Raw genomic sequence first — 23,087 nt, 5'->3', positions numbered from 1 at the left:
CACTGTCTGCATATTGGCGCACCACTAAAGCCACACTTGGAATATGCAAATACGGAAACATGAGTGTTATGGTTTGTATATGATCAGCCCAGAGAGTGGCACAATTAGAAGCTGTGGCCCTGTTGGAGTAGATGTGGCCCTGTTGGAGTAGGTGTGGCCCTGTTGGAGGAGGTGTGGCCCTGTTGGAGGAGGTGTGGCCCTGTTGGAGGAGGTGTGGCCCTGTTGGAGGAGGTGTGGCCTTGTTGGAAGAGGTGTGGCCCTATTGGAGGAGGTGTGGCCTTGGAGGAGGTGTGGCCTTGTTGGAGGAGGTGTGGCCTTGTTGGAGGAGGGGTGGCCTTGTTGGAGGAGGGGTGGCCTTGTTGGAGGAGGGGTGGCCTTGTTGGAGGAGGTGTGTCACTGTAGGCGTGACCTTTAAGACCCTCATCCTAGCTGCCTGGAAACCAGTATTCTGCTAGCAGCCTTCAGATGAAAATGTAGAATTCTCAGCTCCTTCTGCACTACGCCTGCCTTCATGATAATGGACTGAACCTCTGAACCTGTAAGCCAGCCCCAATTAAATGTTGTCCTTATAAGAGTTGCCTTGGTCATGGTGTCTGCTCACAGCAGTAAAACCCTAACTGTGACAATGAGCTTTTAGTGGCTTATCACTTTTGACAATTTCACACTTGTACACAGTGCATGTCAATCACCCTCATAACACTCCCTCCTCCCTCTCTCACCCCTCCTTACCCCCACCTCCTCATCCTCTCTGCTCCTACAGATCCTCCTCCACTTTTACATCTGTGTGTCAGTCCGTGTCTCTCTGTGTGTCTGTGTCCATACATCATGGTGTGCATGTGTGGAAGTCAAAGTACAACCAGTATGAGGGAGTCAGTTCTCTCCTTCCATCACGTGGGTCTCAGGGATTGAACCCAGGTCAGTCCCTAGAGATTAGCAGCAATCTTCCTTGCCCACTGAGCTCTGTCATGGGCCCTAGCCCATGGTCTTTCCAGTTGCACTAAAATGTGCTTTTGCATCCTTTCTGGAGGTTAATGATTAGCTGTGAGGTCCCATTCTTCCCACAGGTGCCGTCAGAAGGCAGTGAGGGAATAACACAAACTCTACTTTTGGTCACTTCAAACTAGAAGCAAGCCAACTGCCCAGAATCATGTGGTTGGATGAACAAGTTGTGGTACATCCATGCAAAGGGGAAACCTACGCAGCAAGGAAAAGGGTGACTGTTACCACACACCACATCCAAAATATTGACGTGGAGTAGTAGAAGCCATTCAGGAAAGCAAACATCATACAGTTCCATGTATATAGAAACAAAGAAAATAAACAGAATCTAGTGACTTCTGGGGCAGGGTGAAAAGGAGACATGAGGAGGTGAGGTAGGGCTTTAAAGAAGTCCAGAGTAATGTCTGCAAAGGCAGGTGTGGGTCCTGCCATCCACAGGAGGCTCAAGGTCATCCTCAGTTACATGGTGAACTTGAGGCTAGCCTGGGCTACGTGAGACATCGTCAGTTGGGGGGGGAGGGTTCTGATAAGTGTGCACAAGTCATCTGACAGCCAGGGTAGTGGTGAGGGGGATGGAGCCTCACCCCCTCTTCTCTTGGACTTTGTATCTCTCGTCTTCCTGCCAGGAAGTGGGGCTAGTGCTGCTCTCAGTGGGCTTTGTCTCTTCCTTCCCTGCAGGGTTGGAACTAGGGGACTTGCTCGTGCCGGACAACCACTCTACTCTGGGCTACACCTCAGCCCTAACCCCGGGATGAAATACCCGCTTCTTCTTCACACTAGATCAGATACCCAGAGAGGTGGGGTGTGCTCAGGGCCACATGGCTGGGGATAGAGCTGACAGTGAGCCAGAAGTTCTGACTCCTCCACGGGAAGGAAGAGGCTTCCTTCCAGAGCCACACAGCACTCCAGTGTGCAGAGGCTACGTTCTGCCTACCTCTGTTCTCAACTGAACCTGACCGGCCTGTCCCTGGAGCTGACCAGAGCGGGGTGAGGAAGAAGGGTGCCTGCTTCCCTTTGAGGCTTTTCAGCCCCTCCACCACAGGTCATCAGCAACACACACACACACACACACACACACACACACACACACACACACATGCATACATGCACACACATGGGCACACACAAGACACATACACATGAGCCCCCCCACACACAAGCACATACACACACGAGCACACATATACTCACACGTGCACACACACAGACACAGACACACAGACACACACACATGCATACATACACACACATGCGCGCACACAAGACACATACACATGAGCCCACATGCACACAAGTACACACACGAGCACACATACACTCACACATATACACACATGCATGCATTCAAGCACACACACACACACACACACACATATAGTGGCAGCAGGCCAGGCTGGAGAGGGATGAACAGGTCACTAACAGGACAGGGACAGCCTGTACAGACCTCAACACCCCCCCACCCCCTGGGGAACACTGAGGGTGTCTCCCTTGACCTTCAAGCCCAGTTCTGTCTCTGTGGTCCCAGCCCACAACCCATGCTCTCCCTCTCTGGTTTCCTGGGTGTGCCCACAAAATGGGCCTTCTGGGTAGATCCCTGCAGATGTGGAGAAATTAGAGGGCTCTAAGTAGGAGTGGAGCCCCACTGTCTCCTCCCTGAGGGAGCCATTCCCTCCTCCCTGCCTCACCCATTCACCCACCCATGCATCCACCCATTCATCATGCCTCCTCCTCCGTCATCCCTCACTTCCCTCTGTCCATCCTCCCATCCCTCCCTTCCTCCTCCCTCCTTTACTGAACACTCAGAATGGTCTCCACTGGGCTGTGTGACATGGGTTTCTGGCTGTGCTGCCCTGGGTCTGTTTCTTTCTTTGGGTTGTGGAAGTAATAACATCGCTTCAGAGTCCGAGGGTCTCAGTGAGTAAAGTGTCAGGTACGGAGAGTGGTCCTGGCCAAGGGCGGGGGTCCAGTCACCGGGTACCTTGTTCACCACAGGCCACTGCCATCACTGAGTGGCAGGAGCTGGAGGCTGATGCTGGGTTAGCTCTGGTGAGGTACAGAAGGACCGGAGGGTATCGTGTCTTCGGGAACCACACTGCAAAAGCTCAGAGGCACCAGGGCCCCTGTCCTGACACTCAGGCCACCTCCTTAATCCCTCCCCCTCCAGGATCAGAGATGCACACTACTATTAAGGCCTTGGACCACCTCCCACATTCTCCGGGGAGCTCTCCTGGAATTAGCAGGAAGCTGCTGGCCAGAGAATTACCCTCCAGTGTCTTCGGGGTCTCAGTGTGACCCGAGGGAACTTATGTGTTTCCCGGCCACAGTCAGAGCCGGTCAATAAGGACACAGCCCCACACCAGAGAAACTGAGCCACTTGGCCAAAGCCACACAGCACACCAGAATGGGAGGTGTTTGGGTGTTCATGTCAACTCTCCTGGTTCTTGGAGAAAGCTAAGCTGGGCTGAGAGAGGCCGGTCCTCTCTCAGATGCACAACACAAAAGGTCATTATGTTCTGTAAACCAAGCCCGGGACCTCAAACTGGATGGTGGATCCTTGAAGGATCAGGGTTGTAGGAGACAGCCGCCATGGCACCTCCATCCTGGGAACCTAGCATATGTTTCCAACCTCCATCCACAATTGGATTCCAGAGCACCCAGGTGGGGGATCCTCCAAGGGAAAGAGGAAGCTAGAAGTGGGGGATCAAAGGCCGAAAGACCTACCAAGGGTGGGTGGTATGAGCAAGTGTTGTCCCTGAGGCCCAGCTGAGGCTCACCCACCTGCAGGCAATGAGTGGCCATGACTGCACCCCTGCCTTGTCCCATAGCACAAAGAGGTGGCTGTGGTATGGCCACACCAGCTGCAGATCCAGGCTGTCTGTGTGTTTGACACACTGCCTCCAGGACTCCTAGGTATGTGGTCCAACACCTATGAGCACCCACACACATTCTCAGCTCTCGGACCTGGCTGATCCCCTCCCCCAATGCTGCCCCCAGCCCATAAACACCCCATCCCTGCAGGCCTGTGCAGCCCCAGATAGTCCAGAGAGACTCAAGCCAGATCAAGGTTTATTATGCTAGTGTGTCATATATCCACACCTGAAGAGCTGACGTCTCGGGGAGCCCTGATGCAGGTGTAGTGAACCCCAAAATCCCCAACAGGACAGAGCCTCAGCACTGTTGAGGGTTGAGGAACGGTGTGGGTTCAGGCTGCTAGACCACTGTGTGAGCGTAGAATGGGCCAGGCCCCTGCTCCAGGCTGGGCGTCAGAATCCAGAATGGCTGTGACCCCCAAACATCCCCTTGGCTTCTCCCTCACCCCAGCATTGACAGCAAGATGTCTTGCACACACCCAAGTCAGGGTCACTTGACACTTGAGTGAGCCGGACGCCCTGCGTGCCACATTCCAACTCTGAACCAATCAGGAAGTGGGGTGCCTTGGAGAAAACCTGAGAACACTGTTTTCCAGACTGGGTGCTGTGAGATTGGACTTTGTAGCTATGAGACCTCCTGGTAATAATGAAGCAACGTGAAGAAAGCGTAGCAAAGCCAGCCCAGTGGGAACCCTTAGAGTAGCCACGTCAGTCTTTGGAGGGGCACGGTGGCTCCTAAAGTCACATGATTTGGAGTTTGTGTTTCCATGGGGAAACTCCGTGATATAATTAGGGGTCCCTTCCAGAAGCTTCCTAACTAATCAAGTCCACTGAACAGGGGCAGCGTGACAGAGACACTGCGGTGATCAGGAGATGCGAAGGACTCTGCAGTCCCTGGCATTACCAGACACGGACTGCACCTTGCTATCCTGCAGGGCACAACGGCAGAGAGGACACCGCAGGCCCATCTGAATCAACAGCCCCTCTTGTCTCCACAGCCAAGGTGCAAGCAGGGGTGTTTACTGTGTATGTCACAGACAGCCTCTGGCCTGTTCCCCTTCTGTTCTGAGGACTGCCTCATTGCGGCTCCAACTGGGATGTGTCTGACCTTCCCCTTCCAGAGAAGTGGTGCTTCGGGGTGAAGCCCCCAGGATGGTGAGAGTCATTAAGGGCGCTGGAACTTGGGGTGGTGTTTCCTGGGGTACACCAGAGGCCAGCAGCTTTGCCCATTCAGGGTCAGGATTGGCACCCACAATGGCCAAGGCAGGGTGTCAAGAAGCAGTCAAAGCTGAATGCCTTTCTTGACCAAGGAGGTGACCTTCGAGGACCCAAGAGTCAGGCCTCACAGTTCTGGGGCCTGTTACACATTAGGGGAGATTCTGTTGCAGGCACAGGACCTTTCGGAAGGACCAGCTGCTCCCTGGGGTTCCTGGGCTAAGGAGAAAGACCCTTCTGGTTCCCCTTGGCCCTCGCTGGCTGCGGGAACCCCTTCAGCCTCTGCTGAGGCTGTCTCGTCAGGGACCTCCGGCTTCTCTTCAGTGACCCCACATACTGGGGCTTCCCGGGGCTCCTCCTGGCCACTGAACACCTCCTCTTCCTTCTCCTCCTCCTCCTCCGACCCACCCTTCACCTGTTTTGTTCCCTCCCCACTGCCTGGCAGGGCTCTAGCTGGAGACCGGAGGTTCTGAGTAGCAGCCAGAATGTCAGCCTGGAGCTGCTGGGAGGAGTCCAGGCCCTCTTCCTGCCGGCTGTCAGGTGCCCTGTCAGGGACCTCGCTGAAGGCATGGGGCCCCCCAGCCCGGTCTCTCTGGTCCACATACTTCTTTTCGGGGAAAGAGGACGGGTAGTAGGCTGTGGCCTTGTGCTTCTGGCGCGTGATGAGTGCCGCGCAGACTATGAACATGATGAGAAAGGTCAGCGAGCCCACCACCGCAATGAGCATCACATACTGGCGGAAGAAGTCCACGATCCCATCCAGGAGGTTGGTGGGTGGCACAGGGCCGACCGGAGCTGTGGGCTGGGTCCTCCCTGGTGTGGGACTGAAGGCTGGAGTCCGGGGCGGCAGCAGGCTTGGGGAAGAGGCTGAAGAACCCTCAGCTTCCCCACTGCCCGCCACTTCCTCCAGGAAGGAGGCCGGGAGGGACACAGAGTAGGCCACCACAGGCGCAGGCCTCACAAGTAGCAGCAGAGACAGGAGGAAGCAGGGGACCATGTTGACCCACAGAACCTGCGCAGAGAGCAAGAGAGAGAAAAGTCAGGCTGAGTCTCCTGTCACTCCAGCGTGCGGCGGAGCGCGTGGTTAGCTAGTTCCTGGGGACAGCCGGGAAGCCATAACACACTCCAACAAGTCACTTATCTAAGCAACACGCACACACTCCCAGGTCCTTCTACACGGAACGCCACCTGTCCTGCTTCCATCTGGTGTTCCTGAGGGACAGGAACTGCATCTTACTCATCTCTGTCCTCGGGGTTTCGAACCCTGAGTATACACTAAGTGCTCAATGGTTGCTGTGCCAGTGTGGCTGAGTAGTTCCCAATCCTAGCTTACACTCATGGCTTCCTAAGGCATCAGGTACCATTGGAAGTGCCTTTGTGTGTATGTGTGGGAGGAGGTGCATTGGGAGATCAGAGGATAACCCCAAATGTCCTTCCTCCTCGGGGACCCTTCACTTCTTCTTCGGGTCAGGGTCTCTTACTGGGACCTGGTGCTTACATGTTAGGATAGGCTGTCTGGGAAGCAGGTTCCCAGAATCCTTTGTCCCTGGCCTTGAAGGCATGCACCGCTATACTGGCTTCTGACACCTGAGTCAGCTCCTCCCTGTCCAATTAGAAGTTTGTGGTGGGGCTGGAGAGATGGCTCAGTGGTTAGGAGCACTGACTGCTCTACCAAAGGTCCTGAGTTTAAATCCCATCAACCACATGGTGGCTTATAAACATCTGTTCTGAGATCTGATGCCCTCTTCCCGTGTGTCTGAAGACAGCTACAGAAGTTTGTGGTGGGAGCCTGAGAGCTACCCATCCCAGAAGAGCTATGATTGTACCCATGTCCAGCTCCAGAAACTGAGGCTCAGGGGGATCCAGCGACTTATCCAGAGAGATCTGGAAGGCATAAAAGAAGCAATGGCCTCTACTCTGGGTGAGTGGGGGTGGGGGATGGGAGACCAGGAACCTGAGGGGCTACTCTGTACAGGAAGTGGCCCCAGGGCGCTGTTATCCCGAGGCCCTGGAAGCTCCTGCAAAGGCTTTTCCAATACACCCACTTCCTTTTCCAGAGGATTCTAGGATTTGAAGCTGCCAGGTCTGCAGGCTCTATAGGAGGCTTGAATACCAGGGTGGGGCTGAGGGTATCTGTGACCCCTCCCCCCAAACCCATGGAGGACTGGACCTCACTATGAGCCTCCAAAAGAAAAAAAAAAAAAAACCCACGAGAGGTTCCAGGGGGAAGCAGTTCCTGGGGAGACAAAGCTCGCTAACACCGCTAACACCGTAGCCCCTCCCCGACGCTGCAGCCCCTCCCCACTGCTGCCACTAAATGGGAACCAGATGTGCCCCTCCCCCCTGGAAGGCTGCTCCCGGCATGAACCCCCCAGACCCCATCTGGCCCAGACAGGCAGGCTGATTAATAAATTCCTCATTGCCCAAGTTTACACTAACTCTCCCAGCCAGTGGTAATGGGATCTGGGGTTCAAACTTTTGCTGCAGGTCCTCCCCCCTCCCCTCCCGAGGGCTCTGGTCCCCGAGGATGACTGGGGCTAGAGGTCTAAGACAGAAGGGTTGAAGGCCCTTTCTCCCTTCCTGGACTGAGATGGGGAGATAGAGGCAGAGGCCCCAAGCAGGAGACAAGCCACACAGCAAGTTTCTGAACTGCAGCAGGAAGCTGAGGTCCCCAGCACCGTGGGCTGCATGTCCTGTTGGATGAGGCAGGTGGCATTACCTTGTGTGATGGAGACTTGGGGAGTGAGGTAGGAATGAGACTGGTCATTTAGTGACTGTCCTGGGGGCCTCATGCTCTCTAGTGATGTGTGGTGATCCCTCCATATCACAGAAAGCAAGTACCAGGGTGTCCCACGCCCACCCAAAGGAGCCAAATAAAGCTATCAGTACAGTTTGCAGGGAGCGTCTCTCAGCCTCCTGGCCCTTCCAGTCAGCTCCGGGTGACTCACAACACAGCAAACATCCTGGGGAGCATTGTACCGTCCGTTTTTTATCGTTAAATTCTTTTTTTTTTTTTTTTTTTTTGGTTCTTTTTTTTGGAGCTGGGGACCGAATCGTTAAATTCTTACAGCCTACTTTTTTTTTTTTTTTAATTCTCCCTTGATTGGATCTGCAGCAGAGGCAGCTTGCTGTGCTCCCTGATGCCAATTCAGTCCAACTGACTCACACAGCAAAGGACCGAAGCGAACATCAGAAGAGGCTAAATGGGCCAGCGAGCTGGCTCAGTAGGGACAGGAGCTTGCTGCCAAGCCTGATCCCCTGAGTTTGATCTCCAGGACTCACAGGGTAGAAGGAGAGAATCATCTCCTACAGGTTAACCTCTGACCTCCACCACTGCGGCATGGCACCGCACAGCCCCCTATAAAGATATAAATGTAACAACTTTTCTAAAGTGGCTAAATTACCGAGGGGCCTGTTCTGATTGCATTTCCCTTTCTGCCTGAGGGGGAGCCACAAGTGCTCTGTTGCTGATTTCCCAGGCTCATGCAGAGTGATGGCCTGGGCTCCAAGAAGAATGAGATCCAGTCCTACAGCAGCAACGCCTTCATGTTCAGACCGGACAGTGACATGTTCAAGGAGGGACAGATCCGTTGATTGGGCCGGGATTTAAATCCTCAGTCAGGTGTGGCATCCACAGGCCATGAGAGTGCACGTTGTATGTGGATGTGGAGGCCGGAGGCTAATCTGGGGTACTACCCCCCCCCCCACACACACACATACACATAAGTGGCTAGGCTGGTCCCTATCTCTGACCTTCCAAGGCTGAGATCTCGGGCACGCATTACTACACCTGTCTTTTTACCTGGGTGCTAGGCCTGAACTCAAGTTCTCATTCTTGGAAAGAATTTTACTCACCTGGCACACCTGCTCCCTTTTTGGGGGGTGGTGCTGGGGGGGTCGGGATGAGAGCTTTATGCATGCCACTGAACTACACCACAGCCCCAGGTCAGCCCTCGGGAGACAGAGGCAGGATTACAAGTTCAAAACCATCCCAAGCTATATATTATGATGTCATCTAAAAATATAGTTGTGGCAAGTGAGGGCTGTTGCTCCAGAGAGACCTTGACCACAGTGCCAGAGCACTGGAGAGGTCCCCAGGCAGGCTGTCCCCAGATGCATCGAGTAAAAAGCCACCAAGCCGGCTAGATCTACCTGGCTCCATCGTGTCTAAACCTGCCAGCTGTCTCCTCTCGACCTCACTTTGCCCGTCTGCAAATGGGCAGCAGTAGGATGAGTCCACGCTGAGACTCAAAGAACTGTTGGGGTTGTGCGAGAGAACATTCTGGAAGTGCCAGCATAGGGTCGGTCCCACAGAAAAGCTAGAATTTGGGAATGGAATGCTTCAGGATAAGCCACCATTTTCCCCTTGCTGGCAGATTCATGGCTGTCCTCACTTGCTCTGGCCCCCAACACCCCCAGCAAAAGATCAGACACACATGTGTAAACCACAGTGGGGATTCAAGAAAGCACTGCTGTCTCTGTGGCACCGTGGAATCAGCCAAAGGGGTACGGACTGAGGAGCGGAAACCATTCCTGTCTCTAAAGAGCAAGTCCCAACCCTCGGAGCTCCCCCCAACTCCTCAGTCTCTCCTTGCTCCAGAAAAAGGTAGCAGGCAGCTAAGCAAGGGGACTCAGGTCTGCGTGGAGCTAGCCAAAGCTTGTAGGAGATGGTCATGGGACCCTGAGTGTTTTCCCGAAACTCTCTGGGCCTCAGTTTCCCCTCTGTGGAACGGAAGAACTGACCTGAACAGGTCTGAAATGATTGCGGATGTGCCCTGGCCTTTGCCTGCCTGCTGGGGAGAGCAGGGCCTGCTTGGCTCCTGGTCTGTCCTACAAAGGACTCTGGATGTCAGGCTACTGAACCCTCTGCTTTCACACCAGAGGGAACTCAGTAGGACTGTAAACAGCCTGCCCAACAGAGCCCGGATGGAGAGAGAGGTGGCTCAGAACTGCCTGATGTGGCCTCCCAAAAGGTGGGGCACGTCAGCCCCCTGAGCTCCGCTTCCACATCTATGCAATGGGGACAGATCACGGCAGTGCCTAGTGCATAATAAACGTTAGCAAGTGGACACACTTACCCAGGATGCCCTCCCGGACCCTCTGTCTTAGAAGCTTCTGTTTTAAATCGAGATGCCGGTGAATATGCAGATGAGGTGAATCCACCCCCAAGGACTGGTACCCCAGGACCTGAGACAGCTAAGCCATCACTCAGAAACTGATGGCCAGTGGTGGAGAGGCAGGCCACAGAAACCCGGTTTCAATTAGGAGACTTGGGGGGAGGGGCTCCAGCTGAAGCATCGTATCCCCAGCCTATTCCCTTGGGGCCTGCAAGGACAGGGACCTGGGCCCCTCAAGAAGAGGCTTGGAAGGAGCCTTAGGTCTCAGAGCCTACACACCAACTTTTACGCGCGCGCGCGGGGGCACACACACACACAACACACACACACACACACACACACACACACACACACACACACACCAGCACCAGCACCAGCACCAGCTAGAGCCCAGAGCCCACAACAGACTCAAAGACTCATAACCCCAAGACACTCCAGCAAGTTCCCGAAGTCCCCAGCTTCTGTACACAGAGAGCAGCAGGTTCATACACACACACACACACACACACACACACACACACACACACACACACACACACGTATACCAACTGGTGCCTACCGCAGCAGCCCACAGGACAATACAAGTTGGTGTATATGAGCATGCTGGCCTTGGAAATATCACCCTGGCACTTTCTCCACACCCCAACTACAGGCACAACACCTTCATCCATGCACACACATCTAACCACACACGTGCTCACACACACACACACACACACACACACACACACACACACACACACACACACACACTTAGGGACTCTGTGAAGTCCTCCAAGAGACACCAGCAGCAGCAGGCCGGGACTTACCAGCTCTGGGAAAAGGACCGGGTGCAGCTGCCAGGTAGGCAAGCCAGGCCCTGTTAGACCGTTCGACTGTCTCGGTCCAACTGTCTCGGTCCGACTGTCTGCCGCCAGCTGCTCTGGCTGGTGCCTGCCCGCCTCGGCCTCCAGGCCCTCCCCCTTCCTTCTCCCCGCTGGGCTGGAGGGCCAGCTTGATTTCATTAAGAGGGCTTGGGGTGGGGACAGTGCGGGGCGGGACTATGCTGGGCCACACGCAGTCCCACCCTCCTCACACTCCAAGCTTGCCTCTTCTTGACCTCAAGTCCCTCTGGCAGGCTCAGACAGACTGACAGACAGAGGGGCTTCCAGGAGCGCTTCTCCAGAACTTTGAGCTGAGGTCTGGCCCATCCCCCACAGTCCTTGAAGGATGAGGTCAGGAGGCTCTGGGGCCCCTGGAAGTGGGAAGGGAAAATCTCCGTGGCGTGGCCCATTCCGGCTGTGACTCAGGATTTCCAGGCTTAGGGGGCAGAGTGGGAATGGGGGTGTCTCAGGGGAGCCTGAGGGTGCTGAGTTCAGGCATCGCCCCAGCCCTTCCTCCCCGGTCCTCAGTTTCCCCATTCTTAGGGCATGGGGGGAGCTCCCTGAGGTACTGGCATCCTGAAATCAGAGGCATCACAAAGCCCCAGCAACTGGGCAGCTTGAGCAGAAACTATGAGCCCATTCCACAGAAGTAGAGAGGGGGAGTCCAAATACAGCAACTGGGTCCTGAGTATGGTAATTAAATGACCCTGAAACACCAAGGACCAGTGATCCATGGGACCTTGCACTCATTCATTCATTCACTCACTCATTCATTCATTCACTCACTCACTTATTCATTCACTCGTTCATCCACTCACTCATCCATTCATTCATTCACTCATCCACTCACTCACTCATCCACTCATTCATTCATTTACTCACTCACTTATTCATTCACTCATTCATCCACTCACTCGTCCATTCATTCATTCACTCATTCACTCACTCATCCATTCATTCACTCATTCATTCATTCCCTCACTCACTCATCCACTCACTCACTCATCCACTCACTCATCCACTCACTCATTCATTCACTCACTCACTCATCCACTCACTCACTCATCCATTCATTCATTCACTCAGTCACTCATCCACTCATTCATTCATTCAATCACTTATTCATTCACTCATTCATTCATCTACTCATTCATTCATTCATTCATCCACTCATTCATTCACTCACTCACTCATTCATTCACTCACTCACTCATTCATTCACTCACTCACTCATTCATTCACTCACTCACTCATCCACTCATTCATTCACTCACTCACTCATTCATTCACTCACTCACTCATTCATTCACTCACTCACCATTCACTCACTCACTCATCCACTCATTCATTCACTCAGTCACTCATCCACTCATTCATTCACTTACTCATGCACTCACTCATTCATTCAGTCATCCACTCATTCATTCATTCACTCACTTATTCATTCACTCATTCATTCATCTACTCATTCATTCATTCATTCATCCACTCACTCACATACTCATGTACTTGTTTGCTTCAGTAAATGGCTGATGCATCCCCACACTGAAGGTCAGGGCTGAGCAGGACCCAGCCAGACAGGACACAGACACAACCCTGCCTCTTGGAGCTCACAGGCTTCCAGAGCTATGTGCACCAAGATTCATCATGGAGCTGTGTGTCACCCTCCTGCAAACCAGAGGGGGTTTCATGTCAGGAGAGGGCCACAGGGGAGCCAGGCAGGGAGGCTAATACACCCTGGAATCCCACAGAGGGGACCTGGGAAGGCACTTCGGGAAGTGGCCCAGTGGCAGTGGCCAGGAAGGTGCTGGTGTGACCAGGAGGCATGAGGGACGTCAAGGGAGGTGCAGGGCTAGCCTCCAGGGGTTCATTCATCTCGGCACAGTTAAGAACTGGGTCTTCCCAGTACGGTTGTGCCTTGCCATAGTTCCAGCAGCCCCTACTTGTTCAAAAGAGGTCAGCCCTTTGGAAATCAAGATGGAGGGTTCCCTGTTCTCCCTTGAATTGATTCCCACACCCCATTGAGAGAGACATACATAAGCATGCAGGTCTGAACCCCCTCCCTTTACTTCCAAACAATGGGGTGAGGATGGCCTTGGCCCTGCCTACCTGGTCTTAGACTGGTCATCAGTTTCAGGGGCAGCCAGCCCTCTCCAGGGCCTCCTCCTCCCAGGGAGCAAGCCCTGTTCTCAACGGACTGAGGACTTGGGTCAGAACTCTGGTCTTCAAGGGAGGGCCCAACTCTCAGCCCCAAGAGGCTTCTGGGAGTTTCCTACATGCCTTAGCTACAGGCCTCACCCTCCCTCCTTGTCCAGCAGCCGTGCAGAATGCTCGAGCAGTCAGCTCAGTGTCCTCTGGGTCAAGGCTCGCCGAGGTGACAGAGGACAATCATGTCCTCAGCTAAGCTTTCTCGACACACTACGGACCCATCGCCACGGAAGCCTTCATGGCACAATTGCAGGGTAGACCAAGGGTTGGGGTACAGACAATCTGGGCCCCAGATCAAGGGTAAACACACTCCTGTCTTCCACCCCAAGGAAGATAAGGTCCTACCTTGGTGCCGGTTAGGGCTGGTTTCAGACTCAGAGGCCAGTGCTCACACATGCTCAAGTCCCTCGTGCAACTCTACAAAGAGTCTCTGCAGACCCTTGCCTGACCCCGCCCCACCCCCAACCCTTTACCTTGTCTCGGTGTGGCTTGATGACTTTTTCTTCCTCTTCATTTCCCTGTCTTTCTCTTTTCTTCTCTTTCCAGACAAGAGTCTTCTGCCGGTCAAATCTGACGCGCAACCAAGTCCGCTCTTGAGCTTCTGATCTTCCCACCTCTACCTCCTGAGTGCTGGGGTTTCAGCCTCCTGCATGGGGCCCAAAGCTGGTGGGACACTGAGCTGCCTCCAGGTGACTGACTTCTGCTGTGTGACGGGTGAGTACAGGCAGTCACTCCACTCGGCTGCAGAAGGCACAGTGTAGAGGAAAAGTCTGAACACTCTCAGTGCAAATGCTCACCCAAATGCTCACCTAAATGTTCAGTGCAAATGCTCACCTAAATGCTCAGTGCAAATGCTCACCCAAATGCTCACCTAAATGTTCAGTGCAAATGCTCACCTAAATGCTCAGTGCAAATGCTCACCTAAATGCTCAGTGCAAATGCTCAGTGCAAATCTCACCTAAATGCTCAGTGCAAATGCTCAGTGCAAATGCTCACCTAAATTCTCAGTGCAAATGCTCACCTAAATGCTCAGTGCAAATGCTCACCTAAATTCTCAGTGCAAATGCTCACCTAAATGCTCAGTGCAAATGCTCACCTAAATGCTCAGTGCATTTCTGCTGAGCCTGGGGATGCAGAACCCAAAGAGGCTGAGCAGCCATGCCCTGCGACCCGGGCAATATTTGCCCTGCAGAGCCAGGTGCTTATGGTGCCTGAGCACATCTCTGTTGGTGTTTATGGAGATGTGGGGAAATGGTGCTCTGTACCAGAATGAGAAACTGAGGCTCACAGTCAAGTGACAGGCCCTGGAGTAATGGAAGGCTGGCCGCAGAGCCCCTTCTGATGCACCAGGTTCTGTTTCCAAACCTCTGAAAGTGCCACCACCAGGTCAGTGACCCCACCTCTGACTGGGCGGTTCGCACAGCACAGCCCCTCTCCTGCCTCCACATGCCTCAGGAAAGGGACTGTGGGAACACACACACGCACACACACACACACACACACACACACACACACACACTCAGGACCTCTGGGAGAGCAGTCAGTGCTCTAACCACTGAGCCATCTCTCCAGCCCTAAGGGCTGTCTTTTATCCCCACTAGATATCTGGTAGATATCTTGCCAGAAACACATCCCAACTCTGTCACCACACACTCTCCCAAACTCAAATTGCCACAGAAACACACAACACAACAACAATAAGATATAGTTGCCCACCTAGACACACAAAGCCCTGTACACAGCCAGCCCTTAAGAACATTCATAACAACCTGTAAATACAGAGCGGAATCTTAACGTCAGCCTCCGTGTTCTGTCTGCGGCTTCTCTTCCAGTCTCCTCTACCCTCAAACTTTTCTCCCGCCTATCCTTCCTTCTCGTCCAATGACAGGCCTCGTTCTATCTTGTACCTGCCTCACCTGTATGACATCATCCTACACGTGGATGCTCAGCAGGTGCCACTCAACAGCAGAGACAAGGAACATGGCCACAGCACAGCACAGCACAGCACAGCACAGCACAGCACAGCACAGCACAGCACAGCACAGCGCTTCCCTGCTAAACATGGCTTTCGGTCAGATGCCAGTGGTCATTCACTGCCAGCCCTCAGGCTCCCACCTAGAGACATTCCAAATTTCACTTGTTCTGCCAATACATTCGGAGACTATGGTACCCAGTTCACAGTCAGGTCCTCGGAGCCGGTGATGAGCAGATGGGCCCAAACTCACAAGAGGTAGAGCCACAGTAAGCAAGTGAACCCAAAAGGAGACCTGGGAACCTCTGACTGCACACTGGGCCAAGAGCTGGAAGGGGTTGCTCTGGGCTCTGTGTGCCATGGTAGTTCTAGTCCAGTCCCAGGCTTCCACCGTAGGAAGCGACTACGGTGTTGCCCTCAAAGATGGAGAGAAAGTATTTAGGAAGGCAGGACAGCTCCCAGCAGCTGGGCAGGATGTGCGAAGGTCCTGAGGTGGTTGGGAGCACACATAGTGCCACTGGGGCAGCTCTGGATTATCCTCAGGCCAGCATGGGTGAGCCGGGACAAAGCATGGGACAAAGAACTTTGCCTGTTTGGTGCCCAATCCTCACTCTACATCTATGTTAGTGGTTCTCAGTCTTCCTAATTCTGCGACCCTTTAATAAGGTTCCTTATGTTGTGGTGACCCCACCCTCCCACCCATAAAATTATTTCATTGCTACTTAACAAGGGTAACTTTTCTACTGTTATAACTCACAGTGTAATTATCTGTAAAAACCTTTTGGGTTTGCCACACCTAGGTTGAGAACCACTGATCTAGGACATTGCCTGGAACAAAATGGGGCTCCAAGAATACAACACTGGCTGTTTGAATGAGGCCTCTGCCGTCTGATCCTGCGTCTTCAAGCACCGGTCAGCCAACAATACGAAGGAAATCCCATCCCTCTTCAGTACTTCATACACATCCCGCGGTTTCTGGGACACGTGTGGGGCCCTGTAGTGGCATCTATGGGGCGTGGGCAGGCTTGTGGTGTAGAGCACACGCTGGGCTGTTCACTTTGTAACCCGTAATTTCAGGGGCCCAGAAAGTGCCAGGGTTTCTGCTCAACCTGAAAACGCTTTGGAGACCCTGCCCTGAACCCTTGCAATTAGCAGCCACACGACCCTGTTCAGCAGCCCTGACCAGGGGTGCTTAGGAGGGCCAGGGAACACCCCTGGCTTGGGTCTCTGTTGAGATCGTCCCTCCGGCTCCTGCAGTACCAGCCCAGCACAGTTCCCAGCCCCTTATGGGTCCAGGTCCATATCTCATTACATAACCCTGAGCACTGGGGCCTGCCTTCCAAGCAAAAATAGCTGAGCCTTTCATGTGGCTAGGGAGTCCTAGGCTGCAGCACCACCACAGCCCAAGCCTGGCCTGTGGAGGGTTACCCTGGAGTAGCATTCTGTCTGGGGCTCTCAAGTAGCATGATGGCGGCTATGTCTGACCGGACCAGAGCTCTGGGGTTGCTATGCAACCACCCTGGATCTCAGTTTTCTCATCAGAAAGCAACCTACATTCATTCGTTGCTCATCTGTTTATCGACCACCTACATGTTCCTCCAGCTTGGAAACCAGAGCACATTACAGCCAGGCTCTGTCTCAGTCTCTCCCTTTGAACCACGGTGGCTTTTGACCTCTGGGCATCCTGCGATCTGCTATTTTTCCATCGCGTGCTGGTGAGAGAGAGAAACAGCTAGGTGCGGTGGACAAGGGTCTTAGTTCCTAAAGCGGATTGCAAACTTGGCCCATGAGGCAGCGATCTGTACCCCCCGCCTACGTATGTGCCCGAGGGAATGAAGACACACCCACACAAAGACAAGTGTCGGGGGCAGATTTCTACACAGCAGACCCTGAACTGGAAGCATCCCGGCCCTCGGCAGGAAATTCTGCACACGTGTGGTTCCTATTAGTAAATTTTCATCTCGACGTGACCACCTGACAGAACAACTTAAGAGGGGAGAGTTTTTGTTCTGCCTCATGATCTCCAAAGCTTCAGTGCAGATTGTCGGGGTAGATGGAGTTTGTGGCAATGACAAACTGTTTACCTCCCAGACAGGAAGTGAACAGGAACACAGAATGGGACAAGATAGAGCCTTGAAGACACCAAGTGTCTCACCATCCCAAAAGCTCGACCTGTCATCTACTCCCAGCTCACCCACGAGCTCATCCCTTGGGATCTAATGGCCTCTGGAGATGACCTCAGAGCCAATAAGAGGTGGAGTTTCACCTGCCTCCTTAGACATTTGTCAGTCTAATCAAGGTGACATCAAGACCAGCTATGACAAGCTGGAGATACATTGATTGTTTTTTTTGTGGCCATCTTGAGGGGAAGGAAGCCAGGGTAGGAACTCAAGCAGGAACATGGCTTGCTGGCTTGTTTTCAGGCCGGTGCTTAACTGGATTTCTCACACAGCCTAGGGAATGGTGCTGCCCACAGTGGGCTGGGCTCCTCTATATCAATCAACAAGACAATCCCTGATTCTTCTCAGGGGATAGACCGTGTCCAGTTCACAGAGCTAAATAGAACACTAGAGCTCAAGGATCTGAGCACTTACCCACAAGGGTCAGGGTTCATCCACAGTGATGCAGAAAGCGGGTGTGGTGGCACATGTCTATAATCACATATAATATGGAAGCAAAAGGATCAGGAGTTCGAAGACATCCTGGAGTACATAGTGAGTTCAAGACCAGGGGTTGGGGATTTAGCTCAGTGGTAGAGCACTTGCCTAGCAAGCGCAAGGCCCTGGGTTCAGTCCCCAGCTGGAAAAAGAAAAAAAAAAAACAGTGAAAATTCAAGACCAGCCTGGGCTATGTGACAGCATCTCTCATAAACAAACAAACAAACAAACAAACATAAATAAATGTATACACACACACACACACACACACACACACACACGAGCTAATGACAAAAAGTTTGCCCCTCATGCATGTGGTAGCCCATAGCTGGACAACAACAAGGACAGACTGAACTCTCCACACACACACAGCAAGAGAACACAGTCCGTGTGGTTCTAGGATAAAGGGCAGACTCAGTTGTTGGTTTAGAGTTGGTAGAATAACCTTTGGGGGATTTCTGGCTGGCAAGGGGCTCAAGGAACAGGGTGATTCTGATAATGGGGCCTTTAGGTCTGGGTCTCACGCATCGGGGAAAGGTACAATCGTGTACTGGAGATCTGCGTGGCCTAGCCAGATTATGACTCAGTTCAAAGCTCTTAAGAACCCACATCCCTCCGCCTGGGGATTACACATACAGCCCAAGGACTGGGGTCTCAGAACTTCCTGTGGCCGAGTGGCCAGCCAGCTGTGGCTGGCTTGTAAACATTTACATTCTTGCCGTGGAAGGAAACACTTTATGAGACTCACTGGGGGCCACGGGGGTGGCCAAAGTGCAGCTGGTGGCCACACTTCCCGTTTACCAGACTCCTGTTGGGTTTTTTCAGACTAGTCACCAACCTCCCTGTTCCACACACACACCCCGACACCCCGGTCAGCACCATGGGAAATGCAGACCCTGTAGGTCTAATAGTGAGGGGAGGGATGTGAAGATCCCGGTCACAGGATGTCTCTCTCCTCTATTTCTCCTCGCTATACCCATCTCATCTGTCCACACTACCCTTCCCTTCCCTTTCCTTCCCTATCCTTCCCTGCCCACCTCATGATATGTTCTGGTTATTTTCCAAGTGCCACACAGACAAGTTTGTCCGTGTAGAACCTACATTCTAGTCAGAGGTTGTGGACCTCATTTGAAAGATGCCCTGATGGTGTCTCAGTGGTACTGGGCTGGCGACAGTGTAGGGGTAAAGCAAAGACAGCCAGAGGTGACCAGAGAGTCCAGGAGATGTCCTGAGAAATGGTCCAGGAAGGAGAGTGATACAGAGATCCTGGTAACTGTGGTCACCTGGTGTCATGGAGCTCTCGGGACATTTAAAGGGACTTGGTCTCCTCCACATCAACCATGTGTGTATGTAAAATATGGTCACTTCTTTCTTCCATCAAGCCTCTGTATAACCACAATTCCTTCCTCTCAAAGACCTAGAGAAAGGGATATTCAGAGTCCCATCTCCGGGCAGAGTAATGGCTCTACACCAACCCCTGATGGCTATACAGGCCTCTGGTCCTTGCCTGGGTTCCTGACCACATAGTTCTGACTCAGCTGAGCCCCCTGCCTTCCACCTCTGGGTCAAGTGTTACCCAGGGGCAGCTGTACAGGGGGAGCCTTCCAGGACATCCAGACCACCTACCAAGTGGAGCCAGGCTCTCAGGGTGGGATCAAGGAAGCAGCTGGTGTCACCAAGAGCACACTACCTGCCCTGAAGGTCTGTGGCTTGGCAGGGACACCTCGCATTGAGCGGCCGACCAACCAGGGCTGTCCCCTCTGCTGTCCAACAAGGTCCCTGTGGGAAAGCTGTGAGCTCTTGCCATTTGGATGAGGAACTGTCACAGTGATAGAGGCTTCTCAGGGAACTAAGGTGAAGGTCCCAGAAGCAGGGTTGTAGCACCCAGCAGGGCCCCCGCAAGGCAGGGGAAGCCTCAGGCACCCCACACTCTCCTTAAATGCTCATCGAGCCCCTCACCCCTGTATCTTTAGAGAAATGTCCTATTCTTGGACAGCTGTGCCCACAGCCCTCCCATTTCCCACCCAGACCCAGGACCCGGGCAGGTAAAGCAACAGACAGATCCTCAAGCTTGGGTCTAACCTATTGAGCCTGAGCCTGGGCTAGCAGTGTGGGTCAGCCGGGGTTGGGGGTACGGGGCCCAGCAGCTGCAAACATCTGGTTTGAATTGTCACTTAGAAGCTAAGGCCGGGCAGCCAAAGAATTTGTGAGCTAATTTTAGGCCAAAAGACAGAGCGCTCAGCAGGGCGGGGTCTGGCTCCCTAAAACCACAGAGGCAGACGGCCCGAGAGAGATGTGAGGCCCCCATGGTGCCCCCTCGACGGTCTGGCCTGCTTCACAGCTGGGGGATGGGCACAGATCAGTGCCAAGTGATCCCCCTCTCTACCTCAAAGGAGAGCAAGTGAGACCTAGAGATGGTGTTACCCACACTTCAAGTAAGCATCGGAGTCAGGATTTAAGGCAGTTACTCTGACTTGGAGACTTTCAAGGGTCCCGTTTCCACTCAGCCGTTTTTCTCAAAGCTTCCCTTCCTATGGATCCATAGGTGTTTTCTGTTTCTGTATTCCTACTGTGATAGATAGATAGATAGATAGATAGATAGATAGATAGATAGATAGATAGACAGACAGACAGACAGATAGAGAGATAGAGAGATAGATAAGGAGTATGAACTAAGCCGTCCCATAGAACAAATCCACAGCGCCTGCAAGAGGGACAGAGGCTGCTGGGGTCAACCCTGGTGGCTAGAATGGCCTTATCTGAGCAGGTAGAGTTCAGGCTGAGACTTAAAAAGTTCAAAGATAGGGGTTGGGGATTTAGCTCAGTGGTAGAGCGCTTGCCTAGCGAGCGCAAGGCCCTGGGTTCGGTCCCCAGCTCCGGAAAAAAAAAAAGTTCAAAGGTGTCAGCCGTGCAGAGGCCCATATGTAGCAGGCATCAGAAACGGCATGTGCAAAGGTCCTGAGGCAGAATGCTGTGCATCAAGGAGCAGGAGGCTTGAGGAATGGGGACTCAGAGGGAGGAGCACGGGGCCTTCCTTTAACCACCTGGACCAGATGTGTGTCTGAAAATGAACAGGGGGCAGGGTTGGGGCCTCAGAAGCTTCCATTGAAAAGTTGAGCAGACCCCCTGCCCATAGGTAGCCGATGAGCAGGTTCACCTTCATGAGGGTCCCTCTGAGCTTGTGGCCTGCCTATGGCTCCCTCTCCCCTAAATAACTGCCTTGCCTGGCTTCAGAAGGAGAGGATGTGTCTAGTTCCACAGTGACTTGATGTGCAGGGGTGGGTTGGGGGGTGGGGTCCTTCGTGTGTTAGTGGGGGAGGTAACACCCACTCAAAAGAGAAAGGGGGACTGGAGAGGGGGCTCAGCTGTTAAGAGCACTGACTGCTCTTCCAGAGGTCCTGAGTTCAATTCCCAGCAACCACATGGTGGCTCACAACTATCTGTAATGGAATCTGATGCCCTCTTCTGGTGTCTGAAGACAGCTACAGTATGTACTTATATAAAACAAACAAACAGACAAACAAAAGAGAAGGGGAAGGTGGAACAGGGGGAGAAGTTATATGAGGGGGCACTACGGGAAGAGACGGCACTGATATTGGGATATAAAGTAAGTAAATAAACTTAAAGTATATATAAAAAATAAACTAAAGTTTTTTAAAAAAGAAGAGCTGAGTGGGTCACACTCATGAACCGTTGTATTTGGTCTCCATGGGGACTGCTGAACTCTCAGGGGATATCACCTGAAGTTGTGCCTCTGTGACACACAGAGGCCAGAGCCAAGGCCAGACAACCACGAGTGCAGAATCAGCCACCCTAGGGGAATGAGAGGGCCCCAGTCAAACCCCCATGATAGCTCTCATCTCCCACTAATCTCGGCTATGGTGGGGGCTCTGCAGTCCAGAGCTACCAGCAGAGGTGGCTGTAACCTCCCACTACCAAGAGACCACTCCTCAACCAAACTCATGAGGACCAAGAAGCCAAAGGGATTCCAGAAATCATTGGGAAGGGAGTCTCAGAGCCAGATCCTTACTTATGCACCACAGACACTGGGAACCAGCCTGTAAGGGGACACTGTGCCCTGTTGAGCTGTGCCCCTCTACAGCTGTTGGATCATCCTAGCTGTGACAACCAAAAATACCTACAGGGTGGCCACAGTCGCCTGAGAGGTGAAGCTGTCACGGCTCACCAGCTGTGTGGGCTCTGGTACCATGCAAAGCTGGATCCCCAATGTCTTCACACTAATGTGTTTTTTCTAACCATGAGAAATCTTAAGAAAACAAGCTCAGAATTTATTTAACATAGATATCATGGACATTTCCCCCATTCATCTTTTTAACTTGTGTACTTGTGTGTGTGTGTGTGTGTGTGTGTGTGTGTGTGTGTGTGTGTGTGTGTACAAGTGGACACGTGCTATGGCGCACATGTGAAGTTCAGAAGAAAACTTTGCAGAATCAATTCTTCCCTTCCACTTTTCCTGTGGGCTTTGGGGGGATCAAACACATTTTTCAGGCTTGTATGGTAAGATAACTCATGGCCTTTACCCCAGGAATCCTCATACAATCCCCTTGTTACTGCTAGTAATACAGGTTTTACTCTGTAGCTCAGGCTGGCATAATGTTTGCTATACAGCTCAGGTTACCCTTGAACTTAAAGCAATCCTCCAGACTCAGTTTCCTGAGTACTAAAATGACAGACATGAACCATTATGACTAGGTTCCATATTATTTTCTTCAAAACATCATTTTCAGTTGCTCAGTATACTACTGAGATTCTGCCTCACTTACATTTTCAACTGTTAAAACATTCCCCAAATGTTTCCTGGTCACCCACAGTCCCCTCAGTCACCAGAAGCTGCAACAGAAAAAACAAAACAAAACAAAACAAAACAAAAAACAAGTCTCTCCTCCTGCTAACAAACATGCCCTATTTGTGCTTGGGAACTGAATGTGATATGAGAAAATGGTGGCCTTAAAAGCTCAACAGGAGGGGTTGGGGATTTAGCTCAGTGGTAGAGCGCTTGCCTAGGAAGCGCAAGGCCCTGGGTTCGGTCCCCAGCTCAAAAAAAAAAAGCTCAACAGGATTGGGTGTGGTGGTTTATGCATTTAATCCCAGGACTCTGGAGGCAGAGGCAGATGGATCTCTATGAGTTCGAGGCTAGGCAGGTAGATCTCTGTGAGCTTGAGTTT

At 52.7% G+C, this 23,087-nt stretch overlaps 1 protein-coding gene and 1 long non-coding RNA gene across 3 annotated transcripts; one reads left to right on the top strand and one right to left on the bottom strand.

The window, feature by feature from the left end:
• Positions 1-4,048: 4,048 nt before the first annotated feature.
• On the bottom strand, positions 4,049-11,128 carry Tmem119 (transmembrane protein 119). Of its 2 annotated transcripts, none has more exon segments than NM_001107155.1 (2): positions 4,049-6,096; positions 11,011-11,128. In NM_001107155.1, a coding segment is annotated over 1 exon segment (852 nt). In that variant the 5' UTR covers positions 6,082-6,096; positions 11,011-11,128; the 3' UTR covers positions 4,049-5,229.
• A 146-nt stretch (positions 11,129-11,274) lies between these two features.
• On the top strand, positions 11,275-18,047 carry LOC108352466 (uncharacterized). The gene is made up of 3 exons (XR_015634900.1): positions 11,275-11,415; positions 13,819-13,986; positions 16,045-18,047. It is a non-coding gene; the product is annotated as an uncharacterized LOC108352466 (long non-coding RNA).
• The last annotated feature ends 5,040 nt before the right edge of the window (positions 18,048-23,087 follow it).

This window comes from Rattus norvegicus, chromosome 12, assembly GCF_021556685.1.
Source record: "Rattus norvegicus strain SHRSP/BbbUtx chromosome 12, alternate assembly SHRSP_T2T, whole genome shotgun sequence".
NCBI classification, from domain to species: domain Eukaryota; kingdom Metazoa; phylum Chordata; class Mammalia; order Rodentia; family Muridae; genus Rattus; species Rattus norvegicus.
The sequence above is the reverse complement of the archived record's forward strand: the minus strand, read 5'-3'. Positions and strand labels throughout refer to the sequence as shown.